Here is a 26,356-nt window from a genome sequence, read left to right on the forward strand (position 1 = left end):
AAGAGTGAAGTCGACAGATCGATTATAATTGTTCAGTGGTAGTTCCAGAATAGTCCAAAGAAGCTTGTTTCACTGATATTATTATATATAATGCCAATATGTTATATGTCGACTATGCAACACTTTCAAAATTAAGAAACCATATGCATGCCGTAATGAGCTAGCCAAATAATGTTTGAAACGAGATATCCTACACAACTATATGCCAAATGTCATTGAATTGTTAACAGACCACATTACAAAATTTAACATGTTCACTATTCAAAAGTGTCAAAGTAAACAGATCATGACAGCTGAGGGGATATAAGCAAAACATTGCATTATATTTGCAAATGCCAATGCAACTGCAAACCAAATGTCGCCGAAGTTGGTTCCCAGTAGACTACCTATTCACACATTTAAAAAAAAACTGTCGACGGTACCGACATGATGGCAAGCATACGTTTCGCTTCTTTGACTTCGTCGAAGCGTGGCCATCAGCTTGGTAAAATGCAATAAAAAAATTGGTGTGTTGAATAAAAAGTGTGTTTGCCAAAGTTACGTTGATGGTGACATTAAATCAATTGTTTTCCCTCCTAAATTGTTAACATAAATATAGGTATGACATATGTTTTTGTATCAAAGCTGAGATATTTTCAAGTAGGTGTTTTAATATTTGTTTGTTAAACGGAAGCTTCAATTTTTAGTGCAAAATTCGCTAAGACATTTGTTATGCGGTAAACGTATCGCTGTTTCTATACAACAAACAATCTCGAAAGGCTTTTGAAACATTCAGATAGTTTTTTCACTTTTATACTATACACTAAAAACTGCTAGGAGTCGGAAAGACCATATTTTGTGCTCGACCAGTAAAGTTGAGCACAGATTTTACTTAATGGGACTTGACTTTATCTCGACAGTACTTTACTGCACTCGATTTTGGTCTCGACAGTACATACATGTATCTACTTTGGTCTCAACTTTACTTAATAATAAAATTGAGAAAGGAAATGTGGAATGTGTCAAAGCGACAACAACCCGACCATAGAGTAGACAACAGCCGATGGCCACCAATGGATATTCAATGTAGCGAGAAACTCCCGCACTCGGAGGCGTCCTTCAGTTGGCCCCTTAAAAAATATGTATACTAGTACAGTGATAATGGACGTCATACTCAACTCCGAATTATACACAAGAAACCAAAATTAAAAATCATACAAGACTAACAAAGGCCAGAGGCTCCTGACTTGGGACAAGCGCAAAATTGCTAATTGGGTTAAGTCTGATTTAGTATTTGATTAACTTGATTTAGTCTAAAATGGTCCCAACCTGTCTTGACCAGTCTTGACTCAGTATCGATCAGTCAATACATGTCTTGGCCAGTCTTGACTTGTCTAGTCCAGTTGTCACCTTTAAATTTAGTCTGAACTAGTCTGATTCAGCTCATAATTTCAACTACCACATAATGTCATATGAATTTATTTACATACTTGAACCTGTCTTACGAATATGTTTGTCGACTAAAACGAATTCAGTTTAAGTTTGCTGTTCAACAGACAACTTACACAAAGTGATGAATACAATGGCTTATCTTGATTAGATAATGAGTTACACTTTTTCCTTCATTGTCAAATCATCTGTAATACTAGGACTCATACCACAACTTCTGATATCCATTTTAGAGATTTTGTTATTGTCGACATTTGTAGTCCCTTTTTTTTTTATAAAACTTTTTAATACATAAACATTTTAACAAGCTGATATGGCACGCAGGAAACACATAAATAAGATCATCTTTATTTATCGGGGGTAATGATAGATTATCGGTCGATCGTTATAGACAATAATTATTGACCGTAAATGCATTTTCGTAAATGCAATCTATTATAATCGATCATAAATGTATAAACGGTCGACAATCTATGATAAAGGAACGCAGTAAATACATTATTGGATAATAACAATTTACTAGAGATTCGTAAATGCATTACGCCCTGTTGTCAATACCAATTCATATGAACCCAATCATAATGGGTTATCGACCAGGCTAAGTAAGTTCATCCAATCATATCCACCAAAACAAATGAGAACACATTCAAGCTAAATGGATTGTCTAGCTAGATCTCAACAACCGTTATCCTGATTCCCGGTACTACGTTTCGGGTATTAGCTAATGTTGGTAAATGTACAAAATACTGAATATTGTGATCGGGAACCAACCTAACTAACCGTCAATTGGTAGTGTTTGGTTTGACAAAATAAGTTTTTAATATTAATAAATCTAATTTTGAGTATTAAAATATCGTGTGATTTATTTAAATCAATTATTAGTAATGAATAATCATTTTTAAATAGTTAGAAATTTTTAGTCGGATTTATTTATATTATAAAGGATTTTTTTAATATCAGATAATAAAATACTATACCCGTCTCACAAAATATATAACTCAAATTATCTTTTCTTGCTTTAATTATATTTCCTTTCAATATATATACAATTGAATTTTCGATAATATACAATTATGGCCCGTTGAAGAGGTGAATATCCAAAATTGTCAACACGAGAAGGTTATTTCATTAAGGGTTGACAATTTTGGATATTCATCGACTCTAAGGGGCCACAATTGCTTTATTATACCGAACTAACATTGGAAAGGCCTTTCGAACACTTTCTTTAGACTTTACACAACAGTCAACACAAACACACAAGCTGAAAATACCTTTACGGCTTTGTGTTCTAGAATTTCTCGAATGTACAACAAAGGTAGAATCTTTTTGTAAAATATTGATGGCCCTGAAAAGGACCGTTTATAAGAGACACGGCTGCTGGCACTCTTTTCATGACCACTGCCTTATTCCCATTTCTCTCGGTGGGCTTCCAGTGTAACGTGCACGCTGCCATTTTGTTTATTTACGTCTGTGACGTCATTTTCATGGGAGGTAACTCAAGTACAAATCAACAAACTGAAAAGGTTATTCACCGGTGAATAATAGGGTTATTCACCGCTGGTGCAAATTTTTAGGGTAATTCGTCCTTCCTTGCAATTGAATGAAAAACAACTGAATTATTCCATGTCACGTGATACCGTTTCACCCAATAGAATTGTTTAAAATATATGTAAGGTATAAATAGATATTCAAATATATTGCTTATATTACGGTATGTATGTTTGATGTGTTGTATCTGTTGTAATACTTGAAAATAATAGAAAAATAGATAAATAATAAAATAAATTAATAAATAAATAAATTAATAAATAAACATTTTTTTTGGGAAAATATTTCATGTCCCCAAAAATTCGAAGGAAAATCATGTCCAAGTTAAGATAAATTTAACCTGATTTGATGCTAAATGAAACACAATATTTTCACTCACATCTACTCATTCACACTTGAGTACAAAAAAAATGTAGCTGACTGAAAAATATTTTAACCTGACAAAGGAATTACACAAACTTGTGATAGAGTTTTTCTCAGATTATAAAGAATTGCCTTCAAAGGATTAGTTTTTAATATAAGAACAAAGAAACCAAAACATGTGGCTTCAAGAACCTGCATTATAACATTCATTTTGTAAACTATGTATTGACTTAATCATTAAAATAAGTACATGTTTAAACACTGATAGTTTGGTAAACTAAGTTAATAAATCTGAATATAAAATAAAATGAGATTAAATATCATTGCTAATGTGCCTTTAATCCACCAGAGAAAAACTGATGTCAATGTTATATGAATATGTCTATTTCAACTTTCTATGGACATACTGTAATTTTCACAATGTGGAATGACATTGGTACATGTAGATGTGAAGCATATCAGGTATACACTTCTAGTCTTAGCAAGGACGATAGCTTTCCAATAAATCTTGTTTACTCGAATCCGTAATAGTGGAAAAACTTGTAGAAATGATTCAAACAATTATCAGTGAAAACATACAACTTACTTTCAAATATAACAAAATAGGATACATGTTTTTCTAAAGGCTTACTCACTCAAAAAACGGGAGTTTATTTAAGGTTTATAATCTCTTTCTACAAATAAATGCTTCTTTTAAGTATGGGAAAATTTGTGTTTTTAAAAAAGACAGATAATAATTATGGTGTCAGAACTATAACACAGCAAGGATACATCAATACTTAATAAATTTTGGTGCATTTACTTTCTTCTGATTAGTTAAAAGAATTAGCTTCATTTTCAATGTTATCAATTTTTATGGCGACACGCCCACTCTAACGTTGTGTATTCATACGCAAACATCTGTGTACGTTGTTATTCGTATTAATATACATCTTTGAGCCTTATTGTTTTATAGAAATTTATTTATAATGAATGGCAATAATTTATTTTGAATTTATTGAACCATAAAATTAATTTTTGACTCTTCACATTTAACATAATCCGCGAATTCAATGTGAAGAGTCAAAATAAATAACAGCCATTCATTAAATAAAGAGACTGTTATCCTTCACGACAAAAGTGTAAATGACTGAACAGACAAATTTCATTCTCTAGAACTATGACTTATGTCCTAATTTTCTTGAATACTTTGAATTGTGTCTTGAATTTACTAGACATTTATGGATTAAACAAATCATAACCAATATACATGATATATTGTTTGCTTTATTTCCCTGTTTAGAATACACTGTTATTTTACAACAAAAAGAGAAATCGGTCATGCACGTATTTTTAAAATACAAATATGAGTATTAAAATATTATCAAATACAAGTGTAAGTATTACAATATAAACCAATTAAAATGCTGATTTGTAAATCATCACAAATGTTGATTAATTAATATTATTAGTACAGAATGTGCTAAATGATTGAAAGGAATCATACTGTAGACAATTTCAATTTTTCTTTCATTTATTCAATGTTCACATAAACAATTATTGTACCGAAATGTTGTTATTTAGAAAAACAAAACAATGTTTTATTGTATCACAATTCTTCTAAGCTTATTTGAGCGGTAATAGAAATAAGTATATAAAACAGCATTAGTAAGCGTTCAGACTTTTATCGATACTCTATTCTAACGAAATTTATACTGTTCAGACATCTTTAAGACTGTCACGAATACGTTGCGACATATTCGAGCATCAAGAAGATTGTCAAGAATCTATCAAGACTTATCGAGACAGATGTAAGACAGTCGAGAATTGATCGAGACTAACCTTGACACGTTAAAGACTGTTGAAAAAGTGTCAAGAAATTGTTAGACAAGGATAATACTGTCAAAACATATATCGCGTAAAATCAAGTAATGACACAGATAGTCGAGAGCAATATTACAGAATCTTGATACTTATACCAGACAAATTTAGACTTTGTCAAGATTTTTTACAAACATTTCAGACAAAGAGAAAATGTCAAGTAAAAATTAATGCAAATTCATACACAAAATTCTCTTTTCAGTTATTTGAACTTTTGCAGTGCCAACAACTTAAAACGTAAAATCAAAAAGTGCAATGTATTTACTTTTAAAGGCATCCTAGGTGAATCTTCGGCCAGGCCTATTTCATCTAGTACTACGACAGACACAAATCTGTTTAAGTTCATTTCTTTTTGATATGCAGCACATTCTCTAAAAATTCCAAGTATGCCATCAGGTGTGGATAAAGGACTGCACTGGAAGGATACCATCTTAACCTGTAAGGAAAAAGATACAACACAATCCCATTTACAGCTAATATTGCATGTGATTAGACTACAAATATGCAATCATTATTCTTCTAACTTATCTGCACAACATGCTAAAATAAGCATAAAAAAGTATGTTGAGAAAAAATAACTTAGTGATTAAATTGCATAACGTTTCGAGTACATAGTTAATACATAAAACTATTAATCGCAATGAATTACATAGCTTTCCCAGTGAAAAAAAAAAACCGATTATTTCACATATGAAATAAATGTGGTTATTTCACTCCTCTGACGTCATACGACAATAGGCCTTGTCAAGACATCGATCACGTAGAATCAAAACAAACCGTGAATGCGTAGAAAAAAGATATAGTTCCTTACATTTATACATTAATTTCATAAAAAATCTATTTCACATAAAAATAATTACTAATCACTGAATTCAAATGTCGCAAAAGAATCAGCTCAAATATTATTGTGTTGTTCGGTCACTCGTTGAATGTTTTGCCCTATATGAATTATGCGATTAGGTTTTCTATAAATAAAAGGAAAGCAAGATATATCTGATTTTATACAATGTATTGTTTTCAATTAAGATTTGGCAGATTAGTAATTATTATAAAAAAATAGAAAATCATAAGAACAAAAAAGCATGTCCCTTTTAAAACAAAACGTTTATTGATTGATAAAATAGCAAACATGTTTTGAATATTTTAGTAACGTACTCATAAATATTATCACGTTAGAAGTTTGTATCCAGGTTAACAGCTTAAAATTAGTATTTCAAAAATATCAGTGGGTACATATATCATATTTCTTTCCCATTTTTCATGACACAAACACTTAACATGTTTAAACCCTGAAATTGAAAGTAGATATTTTTTTTTATCACATTTAACTTGCTATATAACAAAAACATTTCAGTTAAGCAATGAGCTAAAATGCTTCACTAAGTAACCGCTATTTAGTTTTTAATTGAAACTGCAAAAGGTTAATGTTTAAGAAATTAGTATTCGTAAAGCGTGAACAATAAAACAAAATTATTCTAGTATACTCTCTAAATGCTTGTAATTGCGGTACCATGATTAACAAATAGAACTTTCAAGTCTGAGGCTTAACTATAAGGATCATTTAAAATATCTATGAATACATTTTTTGGTGTAAGGAATTCGATATTTTAACAAATGTTATTCCTCCAGTATCAAATGTGAATCAAATGATATATTTACAACCGGATTGTTTAAGCTTATTCATAATGTACTTGTTATCTTTACCGAAACATTTAGACCCCCATTTATTTTGCCTATTACATCTATTAAGTAAGCTATTAAATGTTAAATAATAGCTGCACAGGTTAGCTCTGATATATATAATTTTGGTATATTTGTTACAGTATCAAATTCTTTACGTTGGTATCTTTTTAGCTTTTCGATGAATGACTTAAGACGCCAATTATGTTCTAGCGGTTATAATTCACCAAAAATAAAAACAACGTTTACAATCTTGAAAACCTGGTGCTGAGTTCGTAAGTAGAGTGCAACTTAAAGGGAGTACTGAATTGGTCCATATTTTATTTGTTTTAACTTGTATCCTTATCAAAAATCTTTTTAAAGTATTATCGTTGTTAGTACTAGATGCAGTAGCCAGGGATCTGATTTGTTGTTTTCTGTCCTATGGTGTTTTGTTAACCATCTGCAGGCTGTTGGTGATCTTCGTCTGAATTGTTTCACAATTTACTACATTGTAATGATTTTGCTCATTGTTGAAGGCCGTATATTAACTTATTTGTTTGAATCACCGTCGTTTGGTCTTCGGTGGATATTTGTTTTATATTTAAAAATATACAGCTTATTTCCTTTTTCTATATCCAAGCCACTCTTTAGCTATCAAATATTGTGAGTGCTTGATGTAGTATATTGATATGAATGAAGGTTGCACAAAAGTTAGTATTCACTCTCGGCCTAGCCATATATGACTTAACGAATTAGAAATTAAACATCGTTATTATCAAAGAAAAACGGAGGCTTGTGTTGTTTACTATTGCCATGCTTGGAAGCACAATCAATAATGGTTGTTGCTGACTGTATACTAACGTTCTCTGCCTGTTAGGCCTTTGGGGCGTGGCAGAAGTCGAGATTGTAGTTTCGTTATCAACCAATACGGCTTTAGAGTTGAAATTTCGAAAGAGACATGCTGTGGATTGGCTATATATTCTCCATTATTTAGTATTGAAACAATAAAAGAGCACGTGATCCTTAGCATAACGGACGATCTGCTACATTTTTGTGTATGCTTAAATATTTCAATTAAAGTCAACAACACTTGACGGTGGTAATTTAAAGTTCCCGTTAGCTTTTATGCAGTTTCCTATTGGTTATGATTCAATTAAGGATATTTAAGGTTGTATGGGAGTCTAAAATAAAAATGATAAAATTTTTTCATACTTTGCCAAAGCGTAGTATCTATTGATATATGTTGAAAAATATAATAAAAATGATAGGTCACCGCGCATTTTCTCAAGCTACAGGACGTGACAAAATGACACATTTTGTATGGATTATACAGGAAAAACACCATTTTGTTAACTAAACAAAATGATAGAGTCGTTAAATACTTAAGGAAAAGATAGCTTTCAGACAATGCTTTGAGAATATTGAAAGAAAAGATAGGGTCACCGTACGTTTTTTCCGGCTAAAATACAAAATAGGAAAATTCCATGTAGAATCTTTCAGAAAATGCACTGTTTTAGAGTTACCTCCCCTTAAAATGCCCATTTAAAAAAAAAAATCAACATTTGCAAAAATATTGATATTTATAAGTTATATTCCTATAAATTGTTTTTTTAAATGAAAATTCACATTAAATATCTGCATTTCTGCATCAATTTTTGCTAACTTGATAAAAAATCTGGACCTTTGGTTCTCTCTTTTTTTACAATCCAAGATGGAGGAAGACACCGATACCACCTTAACGGGCTTAAGCTCTTAAACTGAAATATTCTGCAAATAATAACTCCGTTTCCAAGTAAAAAATCGGTTGCTATGGTGATAAATCTAAAGAGAGTCCAACGCATTTTTCTAGTCGATTTGGAAAAGTAGTATTCAAACTTCATAACTACAGTGCTAACTATGCTGTATACATTTGCGTTTTTCTGAAAAACATACGAGAAAATTGGACAATGTCGCTTTCAAATCCTCAAAATAGAAAAGTTGAAATATGCATTTTTTGGCAATTTTTTTTCAAAAAATACAAAATTTGGTTGACATGCAATCTTAACTAAAATGAAGGTCACCGGAAGCTCGATATTTGCCAAGCCTACGTCGTCGAGTAATTTTGCGCGCCGGGCAAGATGAAGGCGATTTGGTGTCACGATATATAAGTATAATGAGTTCGATTATTGGTCGAGGAAGAATAAAAATTGGCTTTTTCTAACTAGAAAATCTAACATTGTTGGGCTGGTATTTAGACGAATATCATATACAGAATGTGTTTGCAGCCATGTATCACCATTAATTGTGGTACGATGGTTTAAATCTGTCTTAGAGTTGTCACTGGTTCAGACGTACCTATAACAGGGACAGTGTTCACTATTTTACAGAATGGACTGTTAGAGGCTTATTCCTTACTTAACACATTGTTTAACACAAGCACAAGGACTACCCTAAATGATTTTTGTGAATTCCTTTACATGCGTTTTGTGTGTCATAATTAATAAAGACGATGCAAGTATATTCTTGATGCAAAAAAACGCAGAAAGTGATATCGTAAATATTGGTTGTTTTGTTTAAAACGTTTGATTTAAATCAAATATTTATTTCGATATATTCGACTTCAGTGTGGATTACAAAGAGGAGATAGTTATAGCAGATAATTACAATAATGGCAAGTTTAATGTATATTTTATTTCAAAATACAAATCCTCTTTTAGATTGTTGTTTCATCTTGGGTTTTATGTCTTACTTGGTGAATGAAAAAAAAAAGAAAAACGTGTGAAAACAGATTCAGTAAGGGATATAAGCCGATAACAGTCCATTCTGTAAAATATTGGACAGGTCTGAGGCCGCAGGCCGAAGACCTGTTCAATATTTTACAGAATGGACTGTTAGAGGCTTATATCTTACTTAAAACATTGTTTAACACGTCGATAAAAGTTAAAATAAAAGAAAAGCCAGCAAAGATTTATTTTCATCAAGTATGAAAATTGTTTTGTGAATAAACTTTCTTTACATTAAAATATATCCTACATGTTGGCCCCTTTAAACAATAACTAAACTTAATACAAATAGACAAAAAGAAAGTACAGCTGAAGGTAAACAACATGTATTGCTACATGAAGAATAACAGTAAGACACAGGGTATGTGTATCGTGATTTTTACGTGCGCAAGGACTACTCACATTTTCTGCTCATAGTGTCCGTGGATACCATTACATACGGTTTGTGTTTCAAAATGGATAAAGTGATGAAAGTATATTTTAAATGCAAAAACGAAGAAAAAGATGTCGTTGCATGTATTAGTGATTGTGTTGTTTCAAACTTTGGATTAAAATCAAATGTGTAATTGGAATCTATTCAGATACAGTATTCAGTGTGGATTACAAAGAGGATATAGACAAAGCAGCTAACAATGGTTAGTTTTATATATATTATATTTCAAAATGTAGTCCTCCTCTTTTAGTTTCTTGTTTCTTCTTGGGTTTTATTTTTACCAAGTGAATGAAAAAAGAAAAAGAATAGGATATGAAAACAGGTTCTTGTTGAACCATATCGAGTGCACCGCAGTCGATTTTATTACAAATACATATTAATTAATCTGAACAAATGAAGAAATAGCAACATGCAATCAGTTATATTCTTTTATTGGATTTTTCAAGAGACTGTACCCAAACGGTACCACCTGAATACACCCCCCCCCTTTCTGTTTTTTTTTCTTTCTGCAAGGTCGTGTCGCTCTTTTTTTTCGTTTATTTGTTTATTGAGTCCTTTGTGTTTTATAAATGTTACCGAAATATATTCTTGTCTCGATCTTCTTTTGAAAAAAAAATCTCTCATAAAACGATCACTGCAAAAAAGTGCGAATCGGAAACACGATTGGTTTGTTTGACAGATAAAATGCGGTAATGTGTTCCTTTATTCTACTTTCCATATTCATCGTGGTTCATGAGCGAAGTGTAGCATTATATTTATATTTAAGCAATAATATCAGACTTAAAAAAACAATATTTCTTAATCAAATTAGAAACTTGAATATTATTAAAACTATTATAGTCCCCTAGTTCATGAAGGAAGTTCAAAATTCGCACTTTCTACACAGGATAAGGTTTAGTTTGTTCATGGCCCTTGTATTGTAGCATGATCTATCAAATTAAAAAATAATTACTTCATTGATTTATTCATTTTTAATTGTAGTTGAAACTGATGTTAGGAAGAATAAGAGCAACACCAGAGGTCAATTTTGATAGTCTAAAGACGGATGAGGATAACTCTTTTGAAAAAAGAAATAAATTCATAAAATCCAAAGAACAAGACTTTCAACGAGCATAATCAACTTATTGAATTAGTCTTAAAAGAGACAACCCCAAAACACGAGAAAATGGCTGTGATATTAGTATTGGATGTGTTAAAAATCAATTTGAAAGTGATTTCTTTTCCTCAAGAAACCGTTTTGATGAGTGACAAAGTTATTGTATTGGAAAGTGACTTTAATAAAATGTTTTTATTTAACTGTCATTTGTTCTTTGGTTGTATTTAATGTTTACAAGATGAAAACAATTGGGGTATTAATAGGTTTTTTATTTGAGTGATTTAACTATCATTTACCTGTAAGAATCAGTTATGCTACCTTTAGCTGTCCAATATTTTTAAGAAAGAGGAGGGCTATTCTTAAAAATATTGGACAGCTAAAGGTGACATAATGGTTTCTTACAGGTAAATGATAGTCCAATCACTGAAATAAAGAACAGGTAAAACAATAGAATGACGTCACAACAATGTTTTAATAATTAATATCAACAAATAAAGAGATAACGTGCAATCATTTTAAATTCTTTTGTTCATTTTGGGATTTTTAATGACATTGACCCAATATTGTATATATATTGAAGACAACATAGTCATAATCATGTTTTTTTCATGCAAATCTTTATGGTATGTCTCTAACAATTAGACGGTTTTCATTCGTTTAAAAACTAACAACAAACATAATTTTTTTATGAGTCATAACTAGTTGTAGATTTTTTCCAAAGATTTAAACTTCAATGATGTTAAATCCTTATGAATATTTTTACCTTTGTCATTCCTCGTCTATCGAAATCAGGGATCATTATATTTTCAGAATTTCTGTAAGCTTGTTTGTTTGTTGGTTAGCCCAGGTGTTATGCAACTGGTTGAATTTTCATAACAATACACTTATTGATTATGATGTGAACTATCTTAACTATATGCAAAATAAGGGATTTAATCCAAATTTTGTGTAAATGTGAACAAAGTTATAATTTGTTTAATGTTATTCAAGGTTTTTGTTTAAGATTCGTGACAGTCGCAATTAAAATTATTTGTAGGTTAGATTCCTTACTAATAATTTGTGGACACACAAACATGAGCACAATCGTTCATTTTTATTGGATTTTTGTAATAGTTTGAACCAACCGTTATCGTCCGCTAGCCGTTGAAATTATATTATGCAAGCAATCTATGGTCAAATCAACACCTTATTCTTAACTTGTTTCCATTAATTTTAATGAATGTTATAGTGCATATTATTACCTCTTTCAAACTCCTGAATAAATCATTGTGAGCTGCATTTCCCTGCATAGCATCAGAAACTATTGTTTTTGCCAGAGATTTGGAACTGCCAGGTTTGCCAACAAGAAATAAGGGGATTCGTAGTTCAATACAAACAATCATCATAAACACATTTTCTTTCAAAGCCGTGTTCTTAGCAATATTTGCTGCAAGTTCAACATTATCTATGAATACTGACTGACATCTACAAAGAATAAAATCATTATTGTTTATATAGTATTACCCCCCCCCCCCCCCAGCTTTGCATTACAGTGTCACGCTTAGTCCCAACTTAAATTCTTATTCGAAATTTCAATAGAAGGATAATAAATTTACATAATCTAAAATCTAACTAAAGCTATCATTATAAGGCTTTCAAAGTTTTCAGTCGTGATCTCGGAAAATAATGTAATAAAACAAACATAAGTTATAGTGGTAGCCATTCGAACCCGGAAGTACATTTGTTACCAGTTTTGATCCAGATCCAATCGAAGAATATGTCCAGTTTAATATCCATTATTATTTGGGACAATATCCCTAATGCGCCTCCAATTGAGGAACACAAAGGTTGTGTGTAAACAAAAAATCTATGTGTAGTGATATTTGACATGTTTAGATTTTTAACAATTGACTGAGCTTAACCATTTGTGTTGATCTGGAAAGTATAGGACCTTAAAATAAATGTGTAAAAACTATGGAGTTAATTATGTGAAAACGTCTCAGCTTCGAAACAAGCCATCATACATATACAAACATACGATATGGGCTGAGCTACAGAAGAAAACGGTATTATTACCCTCAATGGAGAAACAATTGCGCATATTGCCCCTATTTGAGAGATGGATTTGAGAGGATGTCAGACTGATTCATCCATGATTGCATCTTGTACACCAGAGAAAATTGTGGAAATAAAAGTTTTAAGATCAGCATCAATTTTCGATTTGAAATGTATTACTGGTACAGGCCTAGGGCTGGTGCATTTCTTTTAGGCACTTTAAAAACTATGTTTACCCCGAGAGATTCCGAAGGTGACTTGAAAAAGGCACTAACTTCAATGATCTTATATATGGAAACATTTAATATTGTTAAATTGTAAGAGAATACAACACACTAAAGGCATTTTTTAAAATTATTGTTCCAGTCATTACACACGTGTTCAGGAATAGCTGATAATCAAGGGAAATAACACTCTGTATGAGTATAATTTGACACATGTGGTTAAAACCATTATTTGGCCATTAATAAGCAGCTGGTTACTAAAGTATGCAAGTAAACAGACACATATATTAACGAAAAGCATGTTTTTTTTACATTTTAATGCACAGTAACAAATCACAAGATCGTTTCTTTTCTCAAACCTTTACACCTATTTGATTGTAAAGCTACTATTGGTTGTTCCTGATTAAAAGGTTAAAATTAAGATTGTGAAACCACAAGGGAGAAGCAGTTTCCTTTTTAGTGAAAAAACTTTCAAGAGTGTGTTTTTTTCTCTATAAATAATACAGTTTGCATTAAATGAAATGATAACACAACCTGAGTAAATTTTTTGTCTGATTTCTGTTTCAGACATATCGTTCCGTTTTAGCCTGAGACGGCAAGCTAGAGGTTTTAAAAAGTTCTGAATTACCGGTAAGCATTTGGTTTTATTTTAGGCAAGTTCTAAATTGTATATTTTGGGTATTTTTTCAATTGAAATAATAGTCAAAGTCAAAGTCAAAGTCAAATGTATTATTATTATTTTCATAGATCAATCATAATACATGTGATGTCATTAATTTGTCTTAAAAACTCATTTACATTTCTTACTGAAAAAGGGTGTCACTGTAAAAGACTTAAAAAGGTTAATAGAATTATGTAAAAGTTTTTTAAATTTGCACTTCATTGCACATTAATTATATGATGAATATGACATTCATAGCAGTTTAAGTAGTTTCTATAGTTGAAAAAAACTGATTTCTGCTGGTAAAAAAAAATTAAGTAATTTAATGATTTTTTTTAGGAAATCTATATTTTGACATAATTTCTCAGTCAAAATGAGCTTTTAGACACATGATCATTTTATCAAATGCTTAAACTGGGTCTGTATATTGTAATTGAAGGTTAAAATCATCTGTTTTTTTCCATATTGTGACCTGTGAATGTATACTAGAAGAAATCAATTATACTTGCACATTGTATTCCGAATTAATAAATATAGCGATATAAGTGTCGTTGTCTTATAATGCTGAAACAACTTGATTTTTTTTCTTCAGAAATGAACATAAATACACAGGTTTTTTTTCGGAAAGTCTTACCGATGAAGATGAAGAATATTAGGAAAAATCAGATCTATGGATTTCAATATGGGACAATATCCCTAATGCGCCTCCAATAGAGGAACACAAAAGTTGTGTGTAAACAAAACATCTCTGTGTAGTGATTTTAAACATGTTTAAATTTGTGTTGATCTTGAAAGTATAAGACCTTAGAATAAATTTGTAAAAACTATGGAGTATTATATGATTTCAAAGTATTGAATTTTCAAAGTATTGAATTTTCAAAGAAATTATTGTGTGAAAAAGGGATTTTTTACCATGAAGATTCGCATCACGAAAGGATTTTCGGGGTATGTTAATTTACGGGAAAATGAATCACACTTCGTACCCCGAAAATTTAACCACATAGTTATGTAAAAAGCTTCGAAACAAGCCATCATATATATACAAACTTACGATATGGATTGAGCTACAGAAGAAAACGTTACCATTACCACCAATGGAGAAACAATTGCACATATTGCCCCATTTACTTGTATATGTTATGATTGAGAATTGAAATATAGAATAAAATTTTCAAAGAGACAACAACCCGACCAAAGATCAGAAAATAGCCTTAGGCGACCAATTGGTCTTCAAAATAGCAAGAAAATCGCACATCCTGAGGCGTGCTTCAGCTGTATGGAACGCCATGACTGCCTTAGTTTAATGATCAGCACTATATGCAGTGCTCAAAAAATTATATGCAGTACTCACAACATTATATGCAGTGCTCACAACATTATATGCAGTACTCACAACATTATATGAAGTGCTCACAACGTTATATGAAGTGCTCACAACATTATATGAAGTGCTCACAACATTATACGCAGTAGTCCAAACATTAAATGTAGTGGTCACAACATTATATGAAGTGCTCACGACATTATATGAAGTGCTCGCAACATTATATGAAGTGGTCATAGTATTATACGTTTTGTGTTAATGAAGGTGATGATCGGTGATGGTGATGATGATGTTTGATGTATGATCAGATTGATGTATGATGAAATGATTCGGTAAATTTCGGGTTTTTTTAGCGGAAAATTACCGAATCCATTATTGGTAATGCCCAGCAAACAAATTTAAACAGTTATTAAAGTCATGTTATCATTAAGGCAGTATAATAAGGAAATTAAGAAGTATGATCAATTTACCACAAATTTATTCCACACCAGGGCAATTTAAACTTATTTTGATTATCATTTTCATCATATTCACAACTTAATATGTATATACTTTAAGTGTTTAATAAATTGCTTCGCCGAACGCAGCTGGATACGACCGCAGAGGTCCAACCCTGAACCGTTGGGACAAAAATGGACAAACTATTCACGCTTGATACAGGTCTGAATTTGGAATGTAATTAAATATTTGACACATAATAGGTTTCTGACACAGAATAACTGTAGTCGAAGAACTTAAAACTGATTATATAATTTGAATTTATACTTATTTTTTTGGTTTTGCACTTCGCTGTTGCGAAACGCCCCATCCCCCTCGAAAAATTAAAAAAAAATACCCCCCTTTCTTTTGTTGATTTTGTGCAATACACTATGCTGTTGCATATTGATCCTAACCCGAAAAAGAAAAGAATATGTATTCCCCACTTTTTTTGCAAAAAAAAAAAATATATGAAGAAATTTTCTTTTGAATTTCTGAAATCTGATATGAGAAAAAAAATTCTTTATACATAATTTAAAAGCAGTGTGAGAGAGGTAATCAAACATGTTTGGATTACCTCAATATATTTGGATTACCTTCCTTACACTGGTGTCAAATTCCCTCAATTGGCCATTAACCAAGAAACCCTTGTTTCCCCCTCTTTTTTTCCTCTAATTCCTAAACGTTTTGAGCCATAACACCTCCCCTCCACCCACCTTTCCAAGCAAATCATAACCATCCCTTTGTGGTATGGAAACTTGTGGTATAATTTCAGAGAGATTTATACACTTAAGGACTTGAAACTACAAAAATGTTTATCTGGACCCCCTTTTTGGTCCCTAATTCCTAAACAGTTGAGACCATAATCCCCAAATCACTCCCAAACTTTCTTTAGTGGTTATAAACCTTGTGTTGTGGTTAAATTGATTTCTATTTACTTATACAAAAGTTATTATCCGGAAACACTCTGTCGACGACGACGACGACGTGATAGCAATACACGACTTTTTTTTCCAGTCGTATTATAACATATAGATTTATACACATAATATAATTGTGAATTTCTGATCATTTAACTCTAAATAAATATCTTCAGATTACTCGGGACTGAAATTAAGATATGTTATGACCCAGTATTTTTTCAAGGATAACCAAATATCTGTCAGAATTATACATTTCATTGCATTTTTTTTTTATTAATCTTGGTCAGCGATGTTATTAGAAATAGAATTTTACTTTAACATTTACGATTTTTCAATCTTATTTTAAAAAGGCATGGCACAGCAATTAATGTTTAGTGCAAAATAACTAGTTTGTGAATTTAAATCCTTTTAAGTATATTATTCGGACTATGTCATACATAAAAGTCAAATTAGTTTCGACAATTTCCAATTTTTACCCCGTGAGTGATCCATATATAGGAGGAAGAATCCCCACAGAAACAATCAAGATCCATCGTCAAAAGTAACTTTCCAGATAACGAAAAATATTCAGATATGTATTTATATTTGTATCCATCTGATGAGTTGAGCCTTTTTCAACTGATTTTTATAGTTCGTTCTTATGTTCTTCTGATACGACACTGTCCCAGGTTAGAGGGAGGGTTTGGATCCCGCCACATTCTGTATATATGTTTCTGTCCCAAGTCAGGAGCCTGTATTTCAGTTGTTGTCGTTTGTTAATGTGTTACATGTTCGTTTTTCGTTCGCTCGTTTGTTTGTACATAAATTAGACCGTTAGTTTTCTCGTTTGGAATGTTAAAACGTTTATCATTTCGGGGCCTTCTATAGCATAGCTGCCTATGCGGTGTGGACTTTGCTAATTCTTCAAGGCCGTACTGTCACTGTGGCCTATAGTTGTTAATTTCTGTGTCATTTGGTTTCTTGTGGAAAGTTGTTTCATTGACAAGCATACCACTTTTTTTTCATATATTAACCGTGCAGATTGACGAACAAACGTAGTAAACATTTTATTCACCCCCACAAACCCAGATTTCATAAGAGATGATAACTATAAATGAAAATGTTAAACTGGGTCTTGAAAGGGTAAAATTTTCTTATGAAAGTTTATATCTCTATACAAGACTGCTGGTCATGTAGAAGACAAACTGCTCAGCGTGCTAAAAATCTTGTAAAAAAAATGGAATAATTGATGTAAAGTTATGTTAAACACCTACAATGAAATTCTTTAAACTGAATTTTCCATATCTGTTAGATACTTATTCATGTAAAAATGCCAAATTATGAAAATCGATGCCAATAATGACTTTATCATGACCTATATAAGCTAGCGTAATATGGCCCTTAGTTATTATAGAAAACTGACTATTTTATTTAAAAGGTAATTGAGCTTTTTAAAACTGAGTACTGACTATAAAGTGGTACCTTGCTAAAGTTCTTCAGTAGAAAATGAACTCGCGGCATATATCATACAAATTTTCCTTCGATATTTCATTAACTAAAATTTTAATTATTTAACTTACATTATGCCATGCATATTTCTTACGATGACCATAACTAGTTCATTCATTCACCTCTTAGTTTCATATTTTCCTCAGAATGAACTTCCAATAAATTAATAAAATTACATCTGTCCAATTGCAGACAATAGCAGGCGTTATTTTTTTTTTCTGATATAGTTTTCAATCGAATTGCCTTGATAAGATGACTTCAACAACTGTTTCAATTTGTTTGCGGGGCACTATCAATTATGACTGTATTCGGTAATTTCCGCTAAAAAACCTCGAAGTTTACCGAATCATCTCATCATACATCAAACGTCATAATCACCATCACCGATCCTCACCTTCATCAACAAAAACGTATAATGGTGTGAGCACTTCATATAATGATGTGAGCACTTCATATAATGTCGTGAGCACTTCATATAATGTCGTGAGCACTGCGTATAATGTTGTGACCACTGCATATAATGTTTGGACCACTGCGTAAAATGTTGTGAGCACTTCATATAATGTTGTGAGCACTGCATATAATGCTGATCATTAACATAAGGCAGTCATGGCGTTCCATACAGCTGGCTCCAAAAAAATAATTGTGTACTAGTTGAGTGAGTGGACGTCAAACTAAACTCAAAACATGTCTTGATATTTGCAGTTGCTGTGCATCAATCATTGTTTAAAAGATAATTGCTAACAAAGATAAAATACATGTAGTTTTTTTATGTCAATTGTTCCTGTCACCTAGGAGATTTTTTTTCATTAATAGTTATTTTTAGCTTTTTTGTAAATGATATCTTGCTGAGTTTTGTAGGTACCAGTTTTATGCTAGACTTTAATAATAGTTTTCCTATAAAGAATGTTTACTGCATCATTGATCATATTGCGGTGGTCAGGTTTGCCATTTAAAGCAAAGTCATTTGATTCCTATTTAAATAAAATTTAATGTCTGAATTTTGTTAATATTCGAATATAACATTTCGAATAAAAATTAAAAGAAATAAAGAAAAAAAGTAACATGCCTATTTCTAGGATTAAAATCAAAATTCAAGTACTCATAAGTGATATACCACTGTTTATTTAACTACTATCATCGAGTTTTTTTATTTAAACATTTTAGAGTGTAAACAAATCTTTGGATGAATATCGTGCTTTCGATGGCCCTTTTTATTCGATTGACAGCGCCTTTTTCACTTTTTACATTACACTTTCACATACAGTCTAGTCAAAATAAAGTTTAACGTCAAACAAATTGCAACAAAAGAAATTTTTGTGCAATTTGAATAATAATTTATGTCTAAACAACATATCAAAAATCGACAAAAATCGATCGGCTTGTTTTTTCTCAAAATCGTTTAAAAATTTGCTGATAATTTCCGTGTAAATTACGTAACGTTCAGGCTGCCGTAGAGTGAAAGAGTTAACAAAAGGGAAATAACTGCAATGTAGCAGACGAATTTGCTGTTATAGTATCAACGATTTTGCCGGTATTGGTAAGTATTTAAATAAAATAAAAGACAATAAGTTGTATAATAGGTATGTTTATAATGTTCAATTCATATATAGATGTTCACGAATACCGATTTTTTGTCAGTAAATGTTATTTGTCTAGGATTCACACACTGGCTCTGTCGAAGCCTTTTAATGAATTAATTTTGAATGTAAGCCGAAAAACTCTGATAAGTCCTTTGGTCATAAATAAAACCAATTACCCTTTTATAAAATATATCTAAAACAACGAAAAAGTACATTTTTATGACCGCTGCAAGCCAAGGCTAATTTCGGGAGAAAAAAGTATGGAACGCCTTTAGTGTCATTTCATACTTTTAATTATCGAAATGAAAATGGAATTTTTAATGTTTAACGGGCATTTTAGATTATTTCTAGCTATGTTTTCCATCAATATTGTATTATGATGTACAACAATTAACATTAACACACTTTTATGCAATAAATTAGTGGAAATCGTCGTTTTCTTAACGTTTTAAGCCATCTATATTTTTGTTTATTACTGTATTCAATATAACCGACGATTTATATTATACATGTATATTAATTTAAATATTGCTTTTTATCAAATGTGTTGTAGTACATGTAGAAACTTGTCATGAAACAATATTATATTTTTGTTTTATTTAAATGTTAAATTCATGGCTATAATATAGACAGGTTTTTTCGATTATCCCCCTTAGTTAGAGACGCGACTCCTAGGTGTCGTCGTAAACAGCGCCGCCATTACAACCGTGAAAAAATTGTAAACAAGCCTTTATTGCCAATCGATCTTAACGAAGAAATCAACATAATGTCATCAGTAGCAAAAGAATGGAAACCTCCGGGTGTTGATAAAGTCAAAACATGGATTGACGACATGCGTGTATGGCCAAATATGATGTACGGAGATATTTACAACTTTCTTGTGGAGTCAAAAGCAGTTGATGGTCAACAAATGAAAAACTTTAAAAGCCTTCAAAGCTTTAACTATTTTCAAAGTGGAAACGTAGGTGTTACAACGCATCATATTAACAATGATAAGACAATTATGTTCAAAGGAGAAGTTCGATCGTCTCAAACAGTCTCAAGAACAAATGACGTATTTGTACTTTGTAATGAAGATGGCTCAATAGTAAACGGGTGGTGTTCGTGTATGGCTGGTCAAGGTCATACATGTAGTCATGTTGGGGCTGTTTTGTGGAAAATTGAGCATGCCGTGAGAAATAATTTGACAGGTGTAGCATGCACGGATGAAAATGCAAAATGGAATCGTGGAACAACGAGAAATGTGGAACCAAAACCCCTATTGAACATTATTTTTAAAAAACCAAAAGCAGGGGAAGATATAATGGACAGTGAGGAAGATAATAACATACCAGGTAGTCGGGATACACCCATGTATACATTGGATAGAGAGTTTAAGGAAGCAGTTAACAATTCCAAACTACTGCCTTTATACAACATCAAAGGAACGACGGCAAGCAAAAGTTTTACATGTAAACCTTTCACTAAGGATATAATTCAAGAAGATCACGGCGATCATACAGCCTTAGACTCATGCGGAAAGTGTTCTAACTTCGTAAATAAGTACATTTCTCTGACTCTTGCTAAGATTCAGGAGTTACATATGAACACCAAAGGACAGAGTGGAAGTGTGTTGTGGAAAGATGCCAGAAAAATACGCCTTACAGCTAGCAGTGCTAGCAAAGTTCCAATAAAGGAAACCACAGATTGCTCTGCATTTATCAGGGAACATTTGTACCCGAAGTTTACAGGAAATAAGTTTACAAGATATGGCAATGAGCAAGAACCTATCGCGAAAAAATATTTACAGTCTGAGGGCCATAACGTTGTTGATCATGGGATGTATGTGTCATTGACAGAAAATTGGCTATCAGCTAGTCCGGATGGCATAATAAATGGGGACACTATACTGGAAGTGAAATGCCCATTTCCTATTGCCAACAAATGGAATTGTTTAGACGAACTAATTGCCAATACGAAATATGATGTCGAAAAAAATGGTGAGGGGATTTATGTTTTGAAGAAAAAAGGGAGCAGAGCCTACTTTATGCAAATTCAACTAACAATGTTTTGTACCGGGTTACATAAAGCTAAAATTTTTATTTGGAGAAGTCCAGATGATAACATTCTTATTGATATAGCTTTCGATCAAGAGTATGTTCAGCAACTAGTTCAACGATTAAGGACGTTCTATTCTAATAAAATGCTGAACAGAATAGTCGATGAGATTGACAATGATCGGCTTGTACTAAGCAGAATATTTAGAAATTTTATGAAGTAATTAAAATTGCACAAGCTGATTAAATGATTTCTATTCTTTCGTTTAATTAAACTTAGGTTAAACCTTAAGCTTTCTCATGTTCATTTTAAGTTCTGACACTTCCTTTTTTAAAATATGGCAAATATAAACATAAAACAGAATCATGTTGGAGTCAATTAGTCAACCAGTTTATATGTACATGCACAAAATGTACAAATGTATGTCACCAGTCCTCAACAATGAGCCCCCCCCTTATTTACTGGTGTGGTGTTATTGTCAATAAGACTATAATTATATGTATCAACAAAAAAAGCAAAACAACAATGTAAACAAATATACATGTACAAATGTATGTCACCTTGATAAACAGTCTTCAATAATGAGCCCCCCGGGAAAAGCATACTTTGAAAAAAAAATTTGTAAAGCTACATGTTGTATAAACTGATGAATTGTCCTGTATTATTCAACTTACTTTATAGATCATGTAGATATTTGATAGACGTTTATGTGTGCACAAATAGTTCACAAAGATTGATCCAGAGAAAGCATACATGAACCATGCTTTTGGCCTCCCCTTTTTAACTTTATATATAATATATATTTTTTGAAAGAGAAACTCATTCATGCACTATTTAGTTTAGTAAATATTATGCCTACACTTGTATACATAAATGTTTATACATGTATCCGACTGGTATAACACATAATGATGATTGATTGTTATTTAATGTCCAGTGGCAAATATCAATTGAATACACTATAAGGTGTTAAGGTACATAACAGAATTGTACACAAGAGACCAAGTCAAAATATACTACATGTATCTGAATAAAGAACTTAAATTTCAGCAAATTCATCAGGTTCTCTTATTAAGTCTGATCTTAAGTTCACAAGGGCTGAACATACAAGAAGAATGTCATCAAAGTTTTTCAAGGAGGACACTGGAACAGTACTACTTAGAATTTTGAAAACTTTAAGTCTACGAATCGCACGCTCCACGTGAATTCTAACTCTTGCTATACGCCTGGTTGTTGTTAAATCCTCATTACTAAGTTGTGGTTTGCATTTTGTAAAGGCTGGAATATTTAGTTTGACTCTGAGTGGGAAAAGTAAATCATCAATTGTGAAACCCCTATCTGCCATTACCTCGTCTCCTGGCAAAAGATACTGACAAAAGCCACTTTTTTCTACTATGAATTTATCACTTGCCCTACCTCCAAAAGCCCGAGATATAAACATTATATGTCCATGAGGTGCAATGCCAACAAGATATTTTGCAGTATTATGTGACTTGTAGTTACTATAAGTCTCTGACCTACTCTTAAGATTTGTTGGTCTCTGTATAAATGTCTCAGCACAATCAATTATCACAGTTGTACGAGGATAATTTTCCCGAAAAGATTCGGGAATACAAGCTCGAATTGTTTCTCGTGGAAGCCAAACAACCAAGCCTTTAAGTTGTTCAGCCAAGGTTGGGCGGTAAATACCACCCCCGGTATTTACCAGTGGTATTTACCGGTATTTACCGCCCCGGACAATACTCCCCAAGTGGTCAATACTGGCAAATACTGGTCAATTGAAATTTTCATGGTTGTTTCTACTATTAATTGAAGTAAAATCTTGATAAAAGTCAAATATAATGTGTCAGCTTATAAAATTAATGAATTTGATATGTTTTATTCATTTATAACACTTATTCTTACCGATTTAAAATTTAGTTTTTATGATATTGCATACTTAAGATATATATATATATATATTTTTATTCAAAATGTATGATTTTAAAGGTAATTAAAATTAAAGGTAAATAAAACTACAGGTAAATGAAGTTACATGGGTCTTTTTACCTATCACCTGGCATTGCTAGGTGTGAAAATTTAATTACTAAAACAACAGCCTCCAATAAAAGTTGACAGTACATGGGTTGAAAGTAATAAAATTGATATATGAAGACTCCCTTAAACAATAAATTATTTCCTGTCCATAGCTATTTACTGTGAGATTAAAACCTTCTTTATGCTGGAAATGGAAATTTGAAGCAGGGACAAAAAGTTTTTATCTTTTACTATAATATTATGCACACATTAATCAATATTGATCCATCTTTGAATTTACAATAGAATTAGAAATGAAAGCATTAAAAATGATTTAAACACTTTCTATATAAGTTAATTATTAATTGTAATTATAATTGACCAAGTAGATAGTGGTTTTTATAGTAATGACCACTCAAAATTTCAATCAACCAGTATTTGCCGGTATTTCCCAGTATTTGCCAGTATTTCCCGGTAAATACCGGTATTTACCACTGGCACGGTCAATACTAGTATTGACCGCTTTTTTGCCAACCTTGTGTTCAGCAAGAACTGGCATCCAAGAATTAAATAATTTGCATGCCAAACTTTTTGAAATACCAAAGCGACGTCCTAAATCATCAAATATCAAATGAAGTTTTAACCTCATCAGTACAAGCAAAAGCTGATCTGCAATATCTAGTTGAAAATTGAATTGATTGTCTTCACGTAGTAATTCCACTAAAGTAAAAAAAACTTCCTTGGTTACACCAGTATATAATAAGGCGTCACTGTCAGTCACAATGTTCGTATTTGCTGACATGGTCCCCCCTTCTATTTTACTCTGAACACCTTTCTCCTCAGTCAATAAAAGTTTTGTCTGAGTTGATGTTGTCTGAATGTCTGACCATTTTTCAGAATAAGGATGGTCGTTATAAATAAGATAGTCCGTCTCATCATACTGGGTAGATTTAGTAACAGTTTCAGGGAAAGCTACATTAAAACTACATGTAGCCTCGGGATACGTTTCATTGTCATCATTTACAGAAATGTCTAGAGCTTCAAAACCAGTAGAGTCCGACACATTATCGTCACCAGAATTATTCTCATAACTTAATTTTAGCTTTTTCACAGCCGTTTCACGACGTGCTAACTTGCGTCTGCCGGGTGTAACTTTACTGTCATAACCAAGTTTTAATTTTGGATACGGATTTCTTTTTGTCGGCGCACCATCAAGAAAATGTTCAGAACATACATAAACATGTTTTGGCAAAGTTTTTCTGTTAATTGCTTTTATCCACTCGAGTTTTGTTAATTCGTCAGAAGGCATCATATGAAACTTGTATGGGATCAAACAAGGACAGTCATTGTGCAACTCGTTGTGTAATTCACACATTGATTTTTTCCACATCTGGAGTTTTCTACGATTATTTGTACAACTATTAACTGCACACGAATTGCCTCCACCTTTTTTATAACTTTCGGCGCTTTCCATAGTAAAATAAATTAATAAATGAAAGAAATATAAATGTAAACAGAAAATCGATAATGTTTTGATCAATGCACGTGCTTTATTTTTCACGGTTGTAATGGCTGACCGGTCACGTGAGAGGTTAATGGATGCGCCCACGTTTTCTAGGTCAGTTGTAGATAAACCCGTCTATAACATCATATTTATTCAATTATAAACTAAAAGGATGAATTTATAATATTTTTTATTTTTTTAACAGATGGCATCATAGACAGCTGTATCTTTTGTGACAAGCTCCTGGAAAACGGTGAACCCACAGTAAAACTTGGAAAGAAAGGGTGTGATAACATCAACAAAATTAGCTCCGACAGACACAGGGAAATATTAACTGCGCTTGGCCAAACAGTTCACCATGATTGTAGACGAGATTTTATAAACCTTAAATCGACGAGATGGAAAATAAGTTTGAATGTAGACCCGGAAAAAAGTGATAGAGAAAAAGATTTAAGGTCCAGCAAACCACTTTTCAAATTTAAAGATAACTGCTTGTTCTGTTGGCAAACAGCAAAGAATTACAAAAGAAAAGAGGATATGTCGTTGTTTGTGTAAGAACTTTAGTTTTTCAGTCATCGGTTGAAACTGCATGTAGAGAGAGAAATGACAAATGGGGAGAAGAAGTTTTCAATAAAATACAGATGGCTCATTCTGATTTGCATGCGGCAGATGCAGTTTATCATGCTCAATGCAATTCAAACTTTAGAACTGGGAAGCAAATGCCACAAACTATAGCTACAACACCGTAGGACAATTTGAAAAAAGAAAAACATCCTATGCATGTAGACCAAAGAATGATACTGCAGAAAATGGTTTTCAGAAAATTATGTTGAAAATAGGTATGAATCGGAAGCAAACATCTATCGCCGATGTAGTACGTGAGATGGAAAAAATATGTGGCGTAGTGAATACGTATTCAATTGTCCACATGAA

At 32.0% G+C, this 26,356-nt stretch overlaps 1 protein-coding gene and 1 long non-coding RNA gene across 2 annotated transcripts in view; one reads left to right on the plus strand and one right to left on the minus strand.

The window, feature by feature from the left end:
* Positions 1-26,356, minus strand: part of LOC139482706 (E3 ubiquitin-protein ligase RNF213-like) — a 419,318-nt gene that overhangs the window by 170,316 nt on the left and 222,646 nt on the right. Inside the window, exons 33-34 of the mRNA XM_071266774.1 lie at positions 12,394-12,616; positions 5,465-5,635 (exon numbers count right to left, since the gene is read on the minus strand). Coding sequence (XP_071122875.1) covers positions 5,465-5,635; positions 12,394-12,616 — 394 coding nt within the window. The remainder of the gene's footprint in view (positions 1-5,464; positions 5,636-12,393; positions 12,617-26,356) is intronic.
* On the plus strand, positions 9,649-11,352 carry LOC139482642 (uncharacterized). Its single transcript, XR_011654895.1, has 2 exons — positions 9,649-10,258; positions 11,038-11,352. It is a non-coding gene; the product is annotated as an uncharacterized lncRNA (long non-coding RNA).

This window comes from Mytilus edulis, chromosome 1, assembly GCF_963676685.1.
Source record: "Mytilus edulis chromosome 1, xbMytEdul2.2, whole genome shotgun sequence".
NCBI classification, from domain to species: Eukaryota; Metazoa; Mollusca; class Bivalvia; order Mytilida; family Mytilidae; genus Mytilus; species Mytilus edulis.